Below are 21,371 nucleotides of genomic sequence, written 5' to 3' on the forward strand. Positions count from 1 at the left end.
ACACTTCAAGGAAGGTTGATGTGACAAAAGTTGGCTGTGCACAAATTGCTCTTGAACCTAAACCAGTGTCTCCATAAATCCCATCAGAGACTAGACTTTCACAATTCAAATATTCAATTTTAATGAATAATACAGAGACAACTTTTTCAGTTCAAGTACTTTAGTATCTCAGAAGGGCTTGTTGAGAAAAATAATCTATTTATTTATGCCATAAATATATAAAACTCCTTGAAGGAAAGTGTTTCATCCACCAGCATACCATAGCTGTAAATTTTGAAATCCCAATGTAAGTGAGCTGTTGTTTTCAAATTTACAGAGCAATCTCCAGCCTCTTCAGTTACTCTGAGAAGTCTTCTCTTTCAGATGGACTCTGGTAAAATTTGATCCAAAATGCAGAAATGGGACCAAGAATCTCTGACTTTTGGGCACTTTGAAGCTCATTTGGGGACCTGTTTATCACTAACCTGGTTTGCTGGGGAAACAGGCTTATGCAATCGTGTTTGCAGTCAGACTGCACCAGCAGCTTATAAGTCCATTTGCCAATTCTAGCTCCTACTTGATAAAGCTAATTCAGTTTTGTGAACTAACACTTGGCAGCTTGGTAAAGAAGTGCTGTTCCACCTGCAGGGAAAAGCAAAAAAGAACTCAATCACCCTGTTTGTACTCTGCAAGCAGCACACCAGCCAGCCCATGTGAGCCCTTGCTGACCAGTCAGTTTGTCTCCTACTCACCAGCAGGGCTCAGGGAGTCCAGGGTGGGCAGCTGTAGCTACAGGGTGAAGGAAGAATAAGACAAAGATCACAAACCCAAAGGAAATCAGACTCACAGAACAACTTGCTTTAGAGTGAGAGTCAAATTCCCTTCCCGTGAGATTTTACCAGGCAAACATTTCTGTAACCTCAGTGTCTGAGATCAGTACAAGCGTGACAGAATATACCGGTATTATTAGAGCTAAGATAAAAAGACAAAACAAACAAGTGTTACATATTCATGCTTCATCCAAACATTGGAGGAAAATAAAGAGATCCTAGTGATCTACAAGCTTTGTATCATTTAAGGATATGGTCACAAGCAAACAAGTTGGAAGAATTTAAGAAGTTTCTGCCTTTCAGATGAGAAACAAAAACTACCTCTAAATCCATCCAGTTCAATCCAAGCCAAAGGACAATGAGTTTGTAAAAACAGTCCTGCGGTGGCTCTGGCAATATTATAGAAACACAGGTAACAATATTTTAACCTATGAAGAAGGTTGTTAAAAGACTTCTCTAGAAGCAAACTTTGAATGAAAAACTGGTGTCCAGGCTGACAAGAGTTTGAAACCCTAGATTAAACATTTAACGAAAAGCAGCTCAAGTTCTGTTGGAGGGTGTACTGGGTCTGGCTGGGATGTTAAATTTCCCTGCAGCAGCCCATACAGTGCTGTGCTCTGCACTTGTAGCTAGAACAGTAGTGGTATCACACCAGTGTTGTGTCTGCTGCTGAGCAGTGCTGGCACAGCATCAGGACTCTCTGTAACCCTCCTAGGGGGTGGGCAAAAAAAAGTGAGAAAGAAACATCACCAGGGCAGCTTACCTAAACCAACCAAAGGGATATTCCATACCATATGATGTCACACTCAGCAATAAAAGGTGGAAAAAGGAAGAAGAGGGGAGGGGTGGGCTCTCGTTGTGAAAACATCTGTCCGCTTCCCAAACACCGGCTACGTGCATTGAGGCCCTGCTTCAAGGATGTGGTCAAGCATCGCTCATTTGTGGGAAGTAGAGAGTAATTTCTTTCCTCTGCACTTCCACATAGCCTTTACTTGTTTCGTTTTTCCCTTTCCCCCTCCCTTCCCCCCCCCCTTTTTTTTCCCCTTTAGTTAAATTGTTTAATTAATAATAATCTTTCCTTAATAATTATTTTTTTTCCTTTAATTAAATTATCCTTATCTCGACCCGTGAGTTGTTCTTTCCTTTACTTCTTCCCCTCCTCATCTGAGGAGGGGGAGTGAAAGAGCGGTTGTGGTGTTCAGCTGCCTAGCACGGTAAAACCATCACAGAGGGCAGAAGACGAGCTTGCAGGAGTCCAGCCTTGAAATGTCAGCTACCCTCTGGACAAATAATTGCTACCAGGCAGAAGCCCTGCACTTGATTTTTTCCTGTAGCTTGACCTCTGCAGAAGAAACATTGCTGAGTTTTCTCTCCTCCTTTCTGTAATAAAGTTGTGACCACGAAAGTTCCCGATCCATCTTGGAAGGCTACCTATCAGATCCCCTGACAGAAAATAAATGAGTGCATTGATATTGATCCTCTACTCCACCCTTACCACCACCATGTAGAGCTCCAAATCAAACAAGCATGATAGAAAGCCAGCACACGTGAAAGAAAAGATGCTTAGAAGCATCCTTGACAACCCTTGCACTTCTCTCCCTACTTTCCAATTAACTTGAAATTGCTGCTTTATAAAATTCTCACTGACATCTGAAATGACTTACACACTAATAAAGAACACTCAAGGAGAATGAGGGTTCCTAGGAACTGAAAGAAAATCACTTTAATCCACATTAACGGGAGATATTTCAGGTTACAGCTGGTGATAGTATCTCTGATAGACCAAGGCAAAGCTGTGTTAATAACAGGCACATTTGTTTAGTTTATATGATTTATGGCATGCAATGAGCATGATTCAGAAAAAAATGCAGGGTGAATGCAAGCAATCACAAGAGGCCATTCATCATTCTGCCTATGTTTTTCTTTATTAATACATCCACAGAACTGCAACTGTGCTCATTCCACAAGACAGAAGCCCGTGATACAGGGATTAAAACAGACAACCTTTATCATCTTTCTCCAGCTGTCAGTCAGCCTTGTCTGCCAACATGCATAGACAATATCAGCTTCATTAACAATACCCCTCCATTAGTGGTATTAGATTGAAACAATGACAACGTTAAGTGGTTACTGCAAAAAGACAAGATTATCTAAGTCCAGAAAGCCCCAGTAGTTTAATTGGCTGTTTCTCAAACATTCCCAGCAATCCACTTTGGTTGCATTGGTATACTAGCAATTAGAAGAGTAATTGTCTTTCAAAGTGTGAGGAAACCATATAAATAAAGTCATGAGAAATGCAACCTGCTTACATGATAATGCTCTCTGTTCTCACAAAGATATTCCTGCAGAATAAGTGATCCCCTAGTGAAGGCTTGCACAAATACTTTTCACAAGAGTAATTACCTGATCAGAAATCTAGGCAATATCCCACCCCGCCCTTTATTTTAGATCATAGGCAGAAGTCTAGGTTTAGATGGAAAGCTAACCCTGTGATCCTATTTATTTTAATGAAACTTCTGGTGTATGTTCATGAGATAGATAAAGGTCTCTGGAACAGAATTTTCTCTCACAAATGGATTTCCCCTTAGCTTCACAGTGTGTTTCAGTTACACAAGGCCAAGCTGAACTTACCCTTTCATTTTCAAACTCTGTCACTGGTTAAAACGCTGGGCAACCTCAAATTTTAAACACATGCAAGTAACAGAACAATGTTAGTCTCAGGATGTTCCAAATGAAAGACAGCTTCCAAGTTTGAGAGAATCAGAACCATTTCAACACAAGCCCAACATCTACAACCAATGTCATCAATTACTGCCTGCTGCCACTCTCTGCTAACACTGCTGCCTTCCTCCTGATCATACTGCTAAAGACAAGAGCATTTGAACAAGCCAAAAAACCACTCTGGAGTGAGCAGCTATCAGCACTGCTTCAACTAGGCTATTCAGAGAAACTTGAAGTGGGTCCCGAGCTACAAAGGCTGATGATATTATTAAGAGCTTGCAATGCAGAAAGGGTATTTACTCTGATTTTAGGGAGAGCTTAAAATGCAGGAGTATTCCATGTGAAGTGGCAGATGTGGTACAGCATATTTGCAGAGGCAGAGAGAAACAGCAGAATAACTCATGTTTTTATGTAGTCCTCTGGAAAAGGAAGCCTTGATGGCTTTTGAAAATAGCTGCCAGGCCACTTGGGGAAGAAAGAAGATTCACAGAAGCCTCTTTCTGTAGGGAAGGAAGGAATACATGCGGAAAGTGGGAGATTTCAAAGTACTGCTCTAGGGTAGAGGAAAGAAAAAGCCCAGAAATTCAAAACAGAAAACACCGACCTAGCAACACGGCAGGATCTATGTTTGATAGGGAGTAGGAAAGAATTGTTCTTACATCAGCAGGCATTTGGAGCATGCCACATAAGGAGATGTGGAAGTCAGAAGACACTGCTGGTATGCTCTGCCACAGGAATACGCAGCATTGCTGTCACCAGCACTCTATAACTCGATCAAAATATATTTTCAACGTTGCCATGAGAAAGACAGTATGGGTAAGTTAACTTTTATACAAAGCAGTTTCGATTCACAAACATCCTGTCTCATGAAAACGCGTATTTTACAATCCATTTGTAGTCTTTTCTTCACAAAATAAAATCTTATTTCATCAACAGAATACCAATCAGCTGCAGCATAGTTAAGAATGTCAGCATTACCCACAATATACAGACAGCATAAACAAGAATTGCTCGAAGTAGCAGTTAGTAGAGTTGATTTAAGCCAGTTTTTGGTTACAGACAGACACACAGAAAAGCAGGACTAGTCATGGAAGCAAAACTTCCACCCCGAAGTGCTTTTTCTGGAAGATAAAAAACCTGAAGTCCAGTTGTTGTTGAGTTTGTTTTAATGAAGCATTGCTGAACATCATTAGCTGAACAATGACAGCATTTTCTAGTTACAACTTAAAGTGAGTAAGGAAAAACACAAACAATCATATAAATAATATAGCAATTAAGCTAAGCAACAGCCTTGGCAGAAATTGCTTAATGGAATAGTTATAACTGACAGTACAGATTCCTATATATCTACATATACAATTCTATACATTCCATAAATACAGCATCAACTGTAGTCTAGTGGCACTCTATTCAGTACGAGATACTTACTGCAGATTTTACAGCAAACTGGAAGCTTCTGTTTTCTAATACAAACGCACAAATTTGTATAAGAAATTCAGCTATGCATGTAACTTACAGGGAAACTAATCACAGAATGGTTTGGGTTGGAAGGGGCCTTAAAGCTCATCCAGTTCCAACCCCCCTGCCATGGGCAGGAACACCTCCCACTAGAAAGGTTGCCCAAAGCCCCATCCAAACCTGGCCTTGAAAACCTCCAGGGATAGGGCATCCACAACTTCTCTGAGCAGCCTGTGCCAATGCCTCGTCAACCGAGGCACTGTAAATGCTCAATGGCAATAACATCAGCAAAGTCACAAGCTGGTGTTTTATCTTCCTTACCTACAACAGGGGTTTCTGCATGAACTGATCCTCTATCACTCATGCTGTAACACTGAAGCATAATGAGGGAAAAGGATCTTATTTCAGCTTTTCTTGCTGTCTCTGCATTTTTAGACTAGCCCAAAACATTTGATCCTTATATATTAGCAGTAATCTTACAGCTAATAAAAGAGATGATCATTTCTTGGAAAGCAGCAAATTGAACTACAATGCCAAATTTTCTGTCTCTTCACAGGATGCCATGAAGAACTAGATTAATTATTGATGTGCATTAATCTTCACCCTAAAATGCAAAATTAAAAAAAAAGTCATTCACAGGAAGCCTCCCAAAACTAGTCATGGTTCCAGCTGTCAAAAAAAGTTAAAAGCTTTTCAAAATGTATTAAACAAAAAAAATCCTCCCAAAACAACAAAAAACAGAAGCACAACCCACCTCTGGCACTTATTGGAATACAGATTCTTTCTAAAACACTCCTTACCAGGTTATGAAAGCAGATTGTGATTGATGGTTTCTAAAAAATTTTTTAATATAATTAGGCAAAATGTTCTCAGTTAAGTGACATGCTTATTAAATGTATCCGCTTCATTTTTCAGGATTCTTTGTTCCAAACGTATTTTTGGGATTATAAAAAAGGACAAAATTTACTACATCTTTTTCTTACCAAGTTTCCACTACCTGGTACCAGTCCTTGGGCTAAGATCTCCAAAAGCATTAGTGCAAGCGTACAGTGCTTACTCCATCAACATCTAGCTCAGTCTTACTACATCTTACTGTAACAGAGTCTTAGCATTGTTATAAACACCAAATACTAGACACAGTATTTCTGGACGACTGTGGATAGAGTCTCCAAGAGATACCCACCTTTAGCTGGACAAATGGTTCTAGCTGACCATTAGATTTCCATGGCAAGAGGGAAAGTGAGGCATTTCCAAGCCTGTTTCATTTTTTCAGCGTTTGAGAGAAAATCAGCTGCACAGACTCACTGCAGGAGAAACGGATGGAAGGCTGTACCCATCTTACACAGAGGGTAAGACCAAGTCATCCTCTGTTATTTAAGTACAATATGAGACTCCTAGTCAGAGGACCTGGCTGTATCACTTCTAGTAGACACTTCAGAGTGGATGAAGACTGCAAGCATACAGTAGCAAATGAGCACCACAAATATTTGTTAGCTTTAAAGGGGAACTACTGAAGTTCAAACTGCAAAACAAAGGACTCCTGCAGATCCACCAAGGCAAGAACATTCATAATGTTGCAAAATCTGCTACATGGCAGAAGGCATGGAACTTTATGTACTGATTCTTGCTGGGAATCCTACAGATTGTTAAGAAATACGGCATCTAGGGCAGATTGGAAGACTACAGTTAGAGCCGCTAACTTTGTGTCATGCATATTTTGGCTTGCGGGACAAATAAGAAAGCAGTTTAAGATGATGTAGACTGTAGCATGCCTCCTGTCCCATCTGCACGATGCACAAAAAACCTGCTTGAACACAGATGCCACTAAGTGTGCCACAGAGCTTGCCCATTACAACCCTGCAATGCCAACTGCTGACTAAGCCCAGAAGCAGGAGCCACTAGGACGTGAAACAGATTAAAACTATTGCTCATCACATCTGAAAATTCCAGCTCCCCCTTTTCCTCCATAAAAGAAAACTACCCAATAAGTTTCTTTCATAGTATCAGAGAAAGTGAAACAAAATGACTGGAGGGAAGAGAGAAAGCATGATATTTAGGATGACATCAGTGCTGCATTTATCACAGAATGAAACTGTTCCTGTCACGAATATTGTTAACTCCTCTGAAAGTTTTCTACATCCCTCACTCGGGCAGATACTTAGAAGTACGTTTATGTGCAACACATAGCTTACATACAAAACCAGAGGTACTGTGTAAGTCTAATTTTAACCCAAAACCAACATACTAAACCTCTGGCATGTTCATGTTACAAAATCCAACTGCAAGGTTCACAGAATATAGCTCTGGACATCTGGCCTACTACGCTTTCCTCCAGAGAACAGAGAAAATGGACAGGCAAGCATTCAACAGATCTATACTTATGGGTTGGCCTTGTTGCTGTCTTCCAGAACAAGCTGCAGTTCAGAGCTTAAAAAAGGGGGGGTTGAAAAAAATAACCACACCTCATCCTCCCCATCTCTGCTTCAGTGTTACTTAACCTTTCAAAACAGTTTTCTGTCTACGCAACACTTCTGGCAATTGCTAACTAAGTACATGTGTGGAAGATCTAAAGTATACTGAAAAGCATGCTTTAAGGATTTATATGAGAGCTCAGAGTAGAATTCAGAAAACAACTGCGTGCTGTACACTGAAATATGGCACTATTATTTTCAGTCCTTTTGACTAATCCTAAATTAAGATAATTCTAAACAGACAATTACTTTAACAAAAAGAATGCAACATCCAGTCTAGCAAGTCATTCATTATAATATTTATTCTATGAAACAAAGAAAACATAAGATTAAAAAACATTCCATGCATCTCATAAAATAAAGAGAAAGACATTGTCACAAACAGAACAAGCAAAGCAAAAGCCCCACTGAAAAAACTGAGAGCTTCACTCTTCACATTTCATCATACATACACAAAAAGCATGTACAGAAGAAAGTGCACTCTAAATAAAGTGGCAGGTTATCTGTCAGTGTCCTGAACCAGCCCACAAGACTTTTGCCATTGTCTCTCTTATGGTGAGACCAAACAGAGGCAACTTGTTTTCCTTGCTACCAGTTCTTGGCATTATCTTTGGCTGGGAAATCAGGATAGCACAGCAGAGTTCATATCACATTGCAGCCTAGGAAGATACCTGGACCCAAACTATAGGTAGATACAGAAAAATAGCAGCACTTGACAGGTGGGAATAGGTGGCAGTTATTCCACTGCTAGAAGCAGGGTGCAGGGAGATGTTCTGACTATCTTACTGAGGGTAAGAAGTATGGGCATAGACATAGTACCTCTTCAAGAGCACCAGTAACATAAAATACATGCTGCATTATAAAAGGATGCTGAAAGCAACACTTTTACCTAGGTTGCAAGTAACATTATTATATATCTTCTTATTGAAAGCTTTTGATGAGGCCCCTTTTTCTTGACCTATAATATTCCATTTAGCTTTAGCAAAGCTGTTACGGGATTCCTCCTCTTGCTTTTATGTTACAGAATTTCTCAGTTTCCCACAATGGTTACCAACCACATAACTACTGACCGCAAGGCCAGTCTAATTCTGGGCTCATGCCTCTAATACAAAGGCAGCCCTCATCTCTTACTGGGAATGTCCAAAAGCTACATAGCTGTATTTGGGGAGGGAGGTGTAGAGAAAGGAAGAACCAGGCTCCGCTTACAGAAACACCTATTACCCCAGAAGCCCCACTCTGTGCAGGTTTATGAACACCACAAGCAAAGAGTTTCGTGTGGGGAGGAGCAAAGAGAAGACAGCAGATTGGCACCCTTCCCCCTGGACCGAGGGATGCATCCACTTCTCTGATAACAGCATTCTTCTGGTAGCTACCAAGTTATCTCTGCTGCAGTGTGGAAGGTTCTGCATTCAGCTCCTGTGAATGATGCACCATGGGGAAAGATTGTTATAGTGACAGATGTGGTTTTCACATCATTTCTTAAAAACAGAGCTAGGAATACGTAATTTAAAAATTACACTAAACTGTAATTTAATCTGTAGAAATATTAAAAGAAGACAGGAGATAGAGAATTGCCTATACTGCCTTAACTGTTCCTTTGCATGCATGTAACAAAATGAAAAGACCACAAAACATAAAGTCATCTTTCCATGCCTGGAAGAACCTTATTTCATCCCCTTGACAAACAAGAATGAGGGAGAAAGAAGACTCCATTAGAAACCCCAGGTCCAGCATTTCTCACTTTCGAGTGTTCGCAGATAGAATAATATTTTCTTGATGGAATTTTAAAAATTAGATTGTTTTATGTGCTCCATTTCCCTCACATTCAGAAAACAGAAAATGCTGTAAAAGATTACAGTCTCAAGTCTTCGCAGGCCTTACTGAAACTAAAATTGAGCCTTCTTCTGAAATAACTGCCCAGATTCCTTACTAGTATAATTTCTGTGTTGTCCGTGTAAACATTACACAGAGTCTTTGTACCACCCACTATGCCCTTTGCTTCAATCGACTACTTGTGCCCAAGAGTACATCCTTATGTTTCTTCCCACACCACAGCCATCCTCCTACACCACATAAGATGTAACAAAATAGGAATTAATCATAGGCTGGATACCTACAGGGATTGCTGCTGTTTGCTTCTGTCTTCCCAGCCTTGGCAAGTTTGGTTGAGTTCTGCTGTGCTTTGCCCTGCTCCTCTCCAGTTAGTAGGGCTTTTATTTCAGAGGGGATTTTCCCTTGGTCCATTGCCATGCACCACTGCTTGTACTGAAATATGCAAACACATTAGGCATTAGCTAACTGCCAGGACCACATTAGCAGACAAAACAAAGCTGTAATCTTTACCTTCCGGTATATTCATTTAAGGCTTGAATTTACTGGACTGAAGCCTCTTACAAAACTGCAGAGCATTAATGAACTAAGCACGTGTCCATGGTTGCATACCTGGCCTCAGTAAATCCTGATTCAGTCAATAAACTGCTACTCAGTGGCAGGGCTAGACACAATACTGTAATTATTAAACAACATGGAACACTTTGTGCATTTTCTTGCTGTTAGCATGCCAGAATACCGTTCCAGTTCATGGCCTATTAAAAACAAATATTTCACATGACTCTGGGGCTGACTGACTATTAAGAGGTCCTTCCTGATCGTGCAAGGCAGAGTTACAGAATGTTTGCCTTACTCCTAGTTCCCTCATCTTAAATTCTTATTTGTCAAACCCCAAAATACACTGAAGAGCCCATGGTCAGTTGACCAACTTTCCACCTAATACTAACCCTATTCATTTCTGGTGACCAGCCCTGCCTCATCAAACAAGCCTAAAGCTTGTAAATGAAACATCAATGACATCTCCGTATCAGTGAGGAACCGAGTCTTTATTTCTAGATGAAACATTCTCTTTTGTTAATGTAGCTTATTTGGCCAAGACAGCCATCTTCTATGTGTTCTAAACATGGGATAGCTGCACAACCATTTACACATGTAAACGGACAGTATGCTGCAAAACCAGCCTCCCCCACAAAGACAAAAGTCTACTGGAAGCACTAACACACTGGGGGTGTATGTCCCCACTGATATTTTACCCCATCTCTTTCCAAACTCTACCTCTTTCAACCTCTGTCAGAGGTTCTCCAAAAGAAATGCTTCAAAGAGTCATATGCAAAGGTGCTTTCTTTGCTCACTTCCAGTTCAAAACCAGCTGATAACTTGCAGCACGAAGTTCATTATTCATCATGCAAAGCAGGCAAGCAGCTGAGTCCATCTGTTTCTGATGCTTTCATACTTTATGGCTGGCCAAATCCCATTCATTTCAGTCACAGTGATTTCAAGAACAAATGTCCATGAGAGTAGACCCTGAATGATATTGAACATAAATTAAGTGATAGTTTCTTACCATTTCAAGCTCTTCTCTGAGAGCACAGATGGCTCGCTCTCGGCTTGAAACCAGCTCTTCCAGGTACTGGTACCTCAGCTTCTTCCTGGCTCTGCACTCTCTTGCACTCTGACGACTTCTTTCAAGTTTTGCCTTCAAGTCTATTTTTGCTGGTTTACGACCTCGCTTGCCTGGCTTCTTTACTTTGCCTCCAACCACCTGGAAATGAAGAGTACGCTAGAGATGATGTTCTGCAAAGGGAACACTGAAACCATGTCATTGCGCCTATAGCTGGCTCAAGATGACCAGCCAACTCTCTAGCAAAATTGATTTAGAATTATTAACAACCCATGCCCCAGTAATTGCCAGCTCAAGAATACCTTATTGACTTTAACACTTAAAATTGGAAGGAAAAAAAAAAAAAGATTTATATCATTACAACCTAAAACCTAATTTTGCTGCAGTAAAATGACTGTAGTTTCAGCCTCCTCTAAAGACAAAACATCTCAGAATTATCCACTACCCATCTGAACTTCCTCCATCTTGCTTTATTTCAAAGGAATCTTCCGGGGATTTTTATTAAACAAGGAATTCAGTTACACAGAGCCCTACCTCTGCTGCCTCCCATGGAGCTGAACCTAACCACTTTGACCATGTTCACTTTACAAACAGTACCACACAGCATAGAAAATCATCTCCTTATGCAACCTATCCCAGCATCATGTTTTTCCAGTGCCTAACTTAGATCTCCCCTGAAGAAACGTGACCCCCATAACAGCTTGTCCTATCCCTTGAAGGTTTTGGATCATTCTGCCCTTTTCTTTATGGTTCCTTTTTACAGGTCTGAAAGCTTCTCTTGCTACAAAATATAAAAGAATAGTTTCCTTGGTGTTTATTCTGTGCTTCCCCACCCATATATTTCACTCTTAGCATGAGAATGTGGCACATGAAAGTCTTAGACATGCTATGAAACTTAGTACTCTGGCCATCAGGTAGTATTGCCCTGTAAGCATTACACCAGCCACACGCCCCACTTCCCCTCTGAAGTGAGAATTTCTCTTTATTTGCATTCTGACCACACTGTTTGAATGGAGGGGGTGTGGAGAAACACACCTACATATAAGAATTTCACTGCTGGCTTAGTATTTCACCATACTGTGTATAAACTGTACTTCTCCTAAAAGGCACTATTCAAAGTATCAGAGTTCATAATGAAAAAAAGGCACTTTCTACTTTGCAATGCTACAAAAAGAGTCAGCTTTGACATTCAAAGAAGTCACTTGTTCTACAAACTTAGGAGGCTGCAATAAAAACAGTAACAGTGAATTGATGTGCTAGAATGAAAAAATGGAGTATACAATTGAGTCTATTCTTTCTTTGGAAACCAAGTCAACAATCACATGCCAACATAATCTAGCCTTTTGTATATTGCCTCTCCTAATTTATTCAAGAGTAGCTGCCCCCACAATCAAATGGAGGAAGAGAAAGTAGTTAATGGACATCTAGTGATAATGAAACAAACATAGCACATTCAGAAAAGCAAACAAAAAAGTCACTTTTACATTTGAACTACAGAACACAAGTTGAATAATCCATTTACTCCACCAAGGTGTTCTCCTTAAGATCTTCAGATACTGTGTTCCAGTACTGTTTTCCATTACTGTAATTAACACATGCAGTAAGCCATTAAACTTGGTGCTGCAGGATAGGACAACCTGGTCCAAGGCACAAAGTAACATCTGCCACATCTGTACCAATCAGTTGCTTTTACATAAAGCTTTGTGCAACTTGTTGCCTCTGAAGGAAAACATCCCCAGATAGAGTTCTGGATGCTACATCACACACCACAGCCAAAGTACCTAAGTTCTCCAAGACTTACCACCTAAGGCTTTTCTGGGTCAACACAAGGTAGTTGGAGCTAAGTTTTTGAATTCAAGAGCTAGATAAGCCCTTGTAGAGATACATGCCAGCTCTTCCTCGTCCACTCTTTGAACTCTAACCCCCCGAGCAGTGGGTGAGCCCTCCAGACAAGAATCCCAGCACACCGCATCACGGTCACGCCTTTCCACCACAACTTCAGGCAGATGAGCAGTTGCTACCGTGCTGTTTCTCACAAGCAGAGAATTAAGATTAGTTGCAAACATCACCCAGCCTCTTTAAGGCCAGAGCCTTGGGCAGGCATCAAGAGAGAGAAGTATGCACAAGTAGCACAGCTTCACATCATTCAAATCCATCCAACACCACAAATTCACATAATCATTTAAGGACCTGTTATTGTAAAGTGTTTTGTGTAGGCTTATATGCAGCTGGTGTCTTTTTCAAGGTAGGAGTCACATCAACAGAGAAAATGTATGAAGGGTAAGGGAGAAAGTATTGTCACTGCTGTAAGAGGATCAAGTGAGCTCTGTCCAAACCCTGAGTTTAAAGACATGTTTTTGTGGCTATACCTACAGAGGGGACACAAAACAGTTAAAGGCACTTTGGAGTCTGCAATTAAATCAACCACTGTTGTGGACTGCTTTGCACATCACAACTGCATCCTGGATCCACCATTATCAATTATCTCTGTTCCCTCCCATCAACTTAGAGAGGTTTCTACAGAGAGGTACACCAGTTGCACTTTGTCCCCCCATGATCTTTTATCACTGCACCAGCCCTGCACACACGCTGTGTCTTACGGGAGGAAAAAAGGCCTGCACCTCGTAAGTCATTGCTTGCCAGTGCTCTTACCACCAGGTATGGAAATAATGAAGAGCTTCCCTCCTTTTAACTCTCACTTTCAGCAGCAACGCCTTAATCATCTGCCTTCACACCATCCTGAAAGATTCACACTGTCTCCATAGCTCCTAAACTGCAGCTCACCATATAATTAGCCATCACCTTGCACAGCTGGTATGATAAGTGATCTAACCAAATCCTGCATCCTTAGTAATTTTTCCTTTCCAATATTCAGAAGCTCTGGCTGTAGCCTGAAGCAACCCAACTGGGGGAAAAAGGCCTGGTAAATCCTCTGTCACCATTCCACACTACGGTATCTCCCTGGCTTTAGAATCATGTTTGCCCAGCCAGCTGCTATGCTGATGTGAAAGAAAAACGGGCAGAAGTGCTAGATGATGTTGAACAAACCAACAAAAAACAAGCACGCAAACATATTGTATTCCCTTTGTATTCCTCTGAAGTTTATAAAGGGGTGGGAGCTGTTAGCATTCAGCAGTGGGGATTTGTTTTTTCAGGGAGTCACACGCCATCAAGACCCAGAACAAAACTAATGATAAAATCTGCCACAGAATTATTAAAAACATGCATCTGTCACAAATCCAACCAAGCCCATATTTCAGTTCAATCAGATTTCAGAGAATAGAACATAGTTTTCCTCCCTTTTTGACGCAGCACTTAGATCATAGTATCAATCACCTGGTAGCAGTGTTCAAAATTATTAGACCTGGAATTGGAAATGGCTTTGTCTGTATCAGGGCAGCTAACTGAAGCTATCAGAGTTCTGGATTATTTTTCTTTTTTGCCCAAAGGGATCCGGCAGATCTCTACAGCACCGCCAGAAGGTATCATGGAGAGCTCTTCCTTCCAAAGGAGATGCACAGAATGGCTGCTGGCATTCCCTGAGGATCTGAGCTGCTTCTGGTAAAGCTGGCCTGGTACCCCTGCAGGTACTGAACAAAACAGTGCTACCCGAAGCACCTCTCAGCAATGCTGAGAGCATTGACCAGTTCTGTATCTTGCAGCAGTTCACAGCTCATTCACAGATAGCTCCCAAGTGCTACAGCAGCCAGGACTTGAGATCCAACTCAAGAAATCACCTTAAGCAGACTGTTGTTTGTATTAGTAGCTGCAGGTATAGGTCTGCAGAATCTAACTTAGTGTGAAACTGATGATCATGTACAGGAATTACATAAAGCTATAAAAATGATTGGGAAAAATAAAAACCAAGCCTAAGCATTGCATTCATTATGGTAGAAGGGAAAAAAAATCTAGTCATGTTTGCAAATGTTTTCTCAAAATCAATAACCAAATTAAGTTAGCCACAAGTGTCCTAATAAAAATGAAGTTATTCAATGCTTTAAGTCACAGCATATCACTCACAGTTGTAGATATAACTCAGCTAGAAAGCATACTGGTTATTCCTCCATTGTATGGCATTTTACATGCTTTACACAGGTTAGTTAGACAACTTTGACTGCCAGACTCAGCATCCTGCATCACACTGAGCAAGCACTCAAAAAATGCATCTGATCATGACCCAAAAACCTAAGATATTAAGGGAGCAAACAACTTACAAGTCTTAAGCAGTTATGTCAATAGAAATTAATCCTAAAGGTTTACTCATACAAAGTGATTAATGTACTAAGAAGGTAATCTTCAGCACAGGTATGTAAAGACTATTTCTGCTGAAATGTCTACTCAAAAAAAAAAGGCATAAGCTAGAAATAAACATCAAGTTTTCATAAAGCATTAAGCAGGTGTCCACAAGTCAAGATGAGCAAGCACTAAGGTTCAGTGCAAGAGTCACTATTTAGATTCTAGCAATCATTTGCATTACACCTTACCTCTTGATAGATCAGAATCCTCTTCTTGCCCACAAAACACAGCTACAGCCTCGTGGAATCGTATCCACCAATATGCCATGCACACTGACAGGTTATACTAAAAGAACCCAGGCACTTCAAAACTATCTAGCACTTGAAACACGCAACACCGACAGTTTTACTGTTATAATACTACGTTCTATCCTCCTAAACTCCTAGACTAACGCTATCCTCCTAGCCCACTACAAATATGAAATAAAATTGTTCTAGCTGCTCTGTGGGGTTTAGGCTAATCCATTTTACTTACGCACTGTAAATGTAAAAAAGCAGATACATCAGCTGAGCAATGCTGTCCAGCAACAAGAGACTTGTTAAAACACTTGAGGATTTGAAATTGCCTACCTCAAATTATAATCTAAACTATTTAAATTTTATATTTCAAAACAAGCAGCAATGAAAATATTTTATGTTTTAACAAGATCCTGGATGCAAGAATACTATAGCACTTTACAAACCTGCATGCTCTAGAAGAGCCCTAAAGGGTAAAAACATCGTAGCCACTCCCCTTAACAGCTTGGATCAGTATGAAAACAGATCCCATGCTTCGCTCTCCACGCTATTTCTCAGTCCTTGCTGCAGCATTCAGAGCATTCCTCGGAGTCGACTCCAGGACTGCCTGGAAGATCGACCCTCTCTTCGTAATCTTGGTCACCCACAACAGCGAGGGTCACAGGTGGAGAAGTGCTGGAGGATCTCTCATGAATGAAGACCTGTCAAGCCCAGTATGTTACCCAGATTTCACACCTAACTTGCTCTTGCACTCCCTCCAAGGGATGTCTGTATCCCTGTCACTCATGATATACAGCAAACTCCCCCTGCCTCAGGATCACACACAGATATTTGATGTATTAGAGCCAGCGTTTACAGCACAACGCTTCACGTGTGGCCTTTGCTGTGGGCTTTCCCCTGCCCTATCACCAAGTTCTTCCCCAAAATGCAAAGGCTGTGTGAACACCAGGGCAAGACACCTATAGACGCTTGATCCATAAACATTAACGTCCCATAAGAACAGCTAGTCTGAGCGTTTGGTTTTCATCTCAGACTACATTAGCACGTGAAAAGCCTCTGACCTGTTTAAGGGCTTTTCTTTAACTGGCCTCATCATAAGCTTGCAGAAGTTTAAAACACTTGGACCTCGAGACCGATGTTCTTGTCCACAGCCCTGGGACCTGTCTGCAGGAACACCAAGACTCTGAGCTGAGCACCCATCCTTTCAACAGCAACAGTCTCTTTTACAGGTATAAAGGAATTTGCTTCTTCATGCTATTTATTTAAAAGCAAAAGAAAGCCAACCACCAAGAACAAGCCTGTTCAAACTTGAGAAACTAACCTGGAATTAAAAATTTGCAAGAGAATGAGGTCCACTGTTTTAAAATTTTGAGGAGTCAAGTGGTTCATTGTCATCTTAACTGGATAATGAAAGGTTTTCCTAAGCTCTTCCTCCCCTCCCCTCCCCTCCCCTCCCCCCCACCCCCCCATTTGTGTATCTAACAGTAGCTGTATTAAACTAAGATGACATTTTATAAAGCTGTTTGGTGTATTACACAATTTTCCTTTGCATACCAAAAAGTATGGAATTAACTATATTCCACTGCTGAATCCAAGAATGATGCAGTATACATTTTTTCAAAAATAAATCCCACTTTAAATTAAAAAATACCATTTCAGTGTAATATTTGTTTCCCAAGTACACCTTTTCTTAAAACTTTATCTACTCACGTGTTCACCTGAGGTTCAGCACATTTTTAAAGGAAAAATACATTCATCTCAACCTTTATTTTCAAAAGCTATCTTCTCCTTACAGGAAGAAAATATTTGTAATAAAAGAGGGTAAACCCAAACTGTTTCTGTTTGTTGTTGTTCTTGTTTCAGTTTTACTGTTATAATAAAAAGTAGATACCGAGTGATAACTGAGGAGTTAATTACTCACAGTAGTATTTTGAAAGTTTACCCATAATAAATATAAAAGATTGCAGTTAGCTAGGTAGAACTGTATTTTAAAAGTTACCAGGATTATTTTTATTACCACGAATGTGAAAAATGCCTCTTACCTTAATACAGACACCCTGCTTCCTGATTTATATAATAAACATAACAAATTATACAGTCTTGTAAACTAATCAACTAGTATCACCTATCAATGCTGAAATTACAGTAACAGAATTTCTCCTTTTTCTTATGTCTAAATACTTTGGAGGCACGTAAGTGCTATTTTAATTGCGATTAATTGACAAAGAACAGCTACATCGCTAAACTCTATTCCTTGGACAACCAATAATAGCTCAAACCACAGCAAGGATAAATGAGATCAGTATCTGAGCAAGCCCTAGCCTCACAGAAGCTCTACAGAAAAGCAGGTCATAGTTGGGGTTATTTTTTATTGTTTGAATAATTTAAAAACATCCTTTTAAACTTGAGCGTGAAAGAAGTTTTCCAGATCTGACCCTTAGATCTTCTGTCTCTCCCTTTAGTTTTTACTACTTCCTTCTCGTTTTGAGAAAATATGCTAAGAGGAACCATGCCTCTTACGCTCTCTTCATCCAGGTAAGACTAAATTATAGTGCACTTTGAATTAGGGAAAACATTACAGCCTACAATTCCAAATTCTTTATGTTAATTCTTTATGTTATGTTTTCTTTATGAAAACTCTGAACTTCGGTGGATGTAACTATAGAATGATTACCTCACTAATGATGTAATTCAATGACCTCATTTTTATAGGGAAATTCCTTTCACAGTCACACTCGTTCAATTCCACAATAAGACTCTCAGATCACACAGTCCAGCCCTTCAAATAACAAGGAAAATGTGACTAATTGGAACTTTTAGAAGGCTTCAAGGACATGCTGGCTTGAGCTGGAAGATGTAGCTGGCTATAAAATGAAGTATAAACAGTGCTTGCCTCATTCTGACGCAGCGACGAAAATGGGAAGCGCCCTCCTCCCAACAGCAATGGGATCTCTTCAACAGAGACACCAAACTCTAAGGGCAACCTGCAGCCCCTTGAATTTGTTCTGAAAGGAATTGCAGCCCTACAAAATAACAACAGCGAAACTTTTCAAAGCAGCCAGCTCTTACTGACTAGTATCAGCTATTTTCTGTAGAAGATACGGGGATCTGATATCATCTAAGACTATTACCTAACGTAAAACTTGTTGAGGGAACAAAGATCTTCAGTTTTCCTTACTAACCACCACACCCAGTAGTTCTGGGCAGCACACTTTTCAAAGCCATAGCCGTTGACAGTATCTCAGTCTAAGTATAATATGAAAACATTACATTATGAAATTGTACTTGAGACATGAGATAGGAAGAGGAAATATTCTGCTTGGCCTACTCTTTCCTTCACTTGACATCAGTTTTTCTAAGCAAAAAAGAGCAAAGACCTGTCTCATTAGCACAAAACATAACAATAGTATAAAAATTATTTTTAACGAAAAAAATGCAAGTTATCTGTTATAAATAAACTAATTCTGTCACAAGAGAAATGAAGTAGCTATATATGCCTCAAGAATTAAGTCTTCCATATCTTCTAAACTCCTGCCCTGATCACACATACTGTTTCATCCAGTTTGTCCTCACAACTGTGAGCATTTCGTTGGCTTCAGTGATGCAGATTCTCCCATCCATCTTTGCAGCTTTCAGACAAGGCCTCAATAAAACCAAGGAGTATAAATGTCAATTTGTCAAATTAGCATGAACCATTCACATACTTCTGATCCATTTGGTGGATCATATACACTGGTCAACTATTGATCACTTTCAAACGTTTTAGATTTATTCCTTAAGAAATTACACCAAGCATTTTCTTTTCAAAGAATCATTAAGGTTGGAAAAGACCTTCAAGATCATCTGGTCCAAGCATCCCCCTACCACCAATGTCACCCACTGAACCATGTCCCTAAGCACCAGGTCCAACCTTTCCTTGAACACCCCCAGGGACAGTGACCCCACCACCTCCCTGGGCAACCCGTTCCAATGCCTGACTGCTCTTTCTGAGAAGAAATGTCTCCTCATTTCCAACCTGAACCTCCCCTGGCACAATTTGAGGCCATTCCCTCTAGTCCTATCACTAGTTATCTGTGAGAAGAGGCCGATCCCCAGCTCCCCACACCTTCCTTTCAGGTACCTATAGAGAGCAATAAGGTCTCCCCTGAGCCTCCTCTTCTCCAAACCGAACAACCCCAGCCGCTCCTCATATAACCGTGCCATTTGTGCCCTAAACCTTGCTCAGCGAGCTACGAGAGCCAAGGGGACGGCTCCTCCCTCGTTGCCGCAGCCTCCCAGCCCCGCCGTTCCCCGCCCCGCCCGGGCAGGCCCGTACCTTGCTGTCGTCCATGGGTGCCCCCGGCCCCCGCGAAGGGACCCCGGCACTCAGCGGACCGCAACGCAGCCCCCGAGCGCCATGGCCCTCCGCGCTGTTTGTTTACAGCCGCCCGCCGCGCGGTGCGCGCTGGGAGCGGTAGTCTTCTCCGGCGCCGCCGTGCGTGGCCACTGCGGAGGTGAGGGCCAGATGAACTACGACTCCCAGCAGGCCCCGCAAGGAGGAGTCCGGCGGCGGAGCGGCCGGCTCCGGGGGAGAACTACATTTCCCAGGAGCCCCCGCGCGCCTCCGCCTCCGGTGTCCCGCCTCCGCGGCGGTCTCGGGTCCGGGCCTTCCCCTCGCGGGTGACTGCCCGTTGTGGCCTCGCGTTCCGCCGTCCTCTCGAAGCCGCAGGAAGGCCCGTTTCTGCCGCCTCGCCTGGCTCATCGATCAGTCAGCCATCTTAGGCCAACGGGCTGAGCTGCGGCGTGTGGCAGACGCCACCCCCAGCAGCCAGGGCCACAGGCAGCTGAGGGGAGCGTGTCCCAGCAGGCTGCTGGAGCAGTCCTGGCTGCCTGAAGTACCAGTAGCACTACACGCAACACACAACACACACAACCAGCTGAAATAAAGGAGAGGCGTTGTGCAGTGCCCTGGGAATGCCAGCAGGGTGTTCTCCCGTGGGGTGATGAGATAGGCGGCTGTGCACGGACCCCTGTACTGTCCCCTGCGGGCTCGGAGGAGTGGACGGACACCTGAGGCGCAGGGTGCCTGAGGAGAAGGACTCCGCATGCAGGGTGCTGGGCACAGCAGCCTCCCATGGCTTTCCCTGTGTTCTGCTCAACCTTCTGGCCCAGTCAGTGCCCCAATTTCTCTCATGCCGTTCCCTGGCCTCCAGTATGCGGGCTGCAGGTCCTGGCTCTATATGCTGCCTTTCTTCAGCTCTGAGCCCTCACGCTGTCTTTCTCCAGCTCTGAGCCCTGATCATCCCAACTCCAATCTTTCCCGCTGCTGATACGGCCACCGCTAGTGTCTCCTTCTCCTCCAATCCCAAGCTAGGGTGCCTGACTGCAGCCTCTAGTGATTTTTGAAGGAACTAGTAAGACTCCAGCTCAGCAGCCAGATAATGCCTTCCACATTAATGATAAAATCCATTTTCCATCCCACCTAGAAACACCTTGGTAGAGCCACGTTTCTCCTAGGTGCTCACGCTAGATCACAAATTGCACTTGAGGTACATAACAGAGATACAAAACTGCAACTTTTAAGCATACTGGTTGCATAGCAGTCTCCAGATTTGGGCAGTGTGAAACAACAATAGGGCAGAAAAAGATGAAGCATTTGTTGTCAGCTGACCATGGGCCACAGTTTATTCCTAGCACTTGCTTCCTTTCTTGCTATTCCATGCCACTGCAAGCATGCATAGCATGCAATAGCAAGCATAGACTGTTACAGGGAAATAAAATCAGCCAGCTAGTTATTTGGAAAGCATAGTGGGGTAGAATGAAACTACAGGTTGGCATGACTACCTGGATGACGGGATGCGAAGGAGAAGGTTTGGAACTGGGATTTTTTTCTTCAAACTTGGCTAATCAGATACTAGTTGTCTGGTATTGTTTGTCATGCTCTGCCCTT

At 41.9% G+C, this 21,371-nt stretch overlaps 1 protein-coding gene across 1 annotated transcript; it reads right to left on the reverse strand.

The window, feature by feature from the left end:
• Window positions 1-7,743: 7,743 nt before the first annotated feature.
• Window positions 7,744-19,932, reverse strand: CREBL2 (cAMP responsive element binding protein like 2). Its single transcript, XM_040545022.1, has 4 exons — window positions 19,758-19,932; window positions 10,854-11,051; window positions 9,577-9,724; window positions 7,744-8,875 (listed from the first exon to the last, which is right to left on the reverse strand). Coding segments are annotated over exons 1-4 (363 nt in total). The 5' UTR covers window positions 19,773-19,932; the 3' UTR covers window positions 7,744-8,873.
• Between the last annotated feature and the right edge of the window lie 1,439 nt (window positions 19,933-21,371).

This window comes from Cygnus olor, chromosome 1 (assembly GCF_009769625.2).
Source record: "Cygnus olor isolate bCygOlo1 chromosome 1, bCygOlo1.pri.v2, whole genome shotgun sequence".
In the NCBI taxonomy this organism is placed as follows: Eukaryota; Metazoa; Chordata; class Aves; order Anseriformes; family Anatidae; genus Cygnus; species Cygnus olor.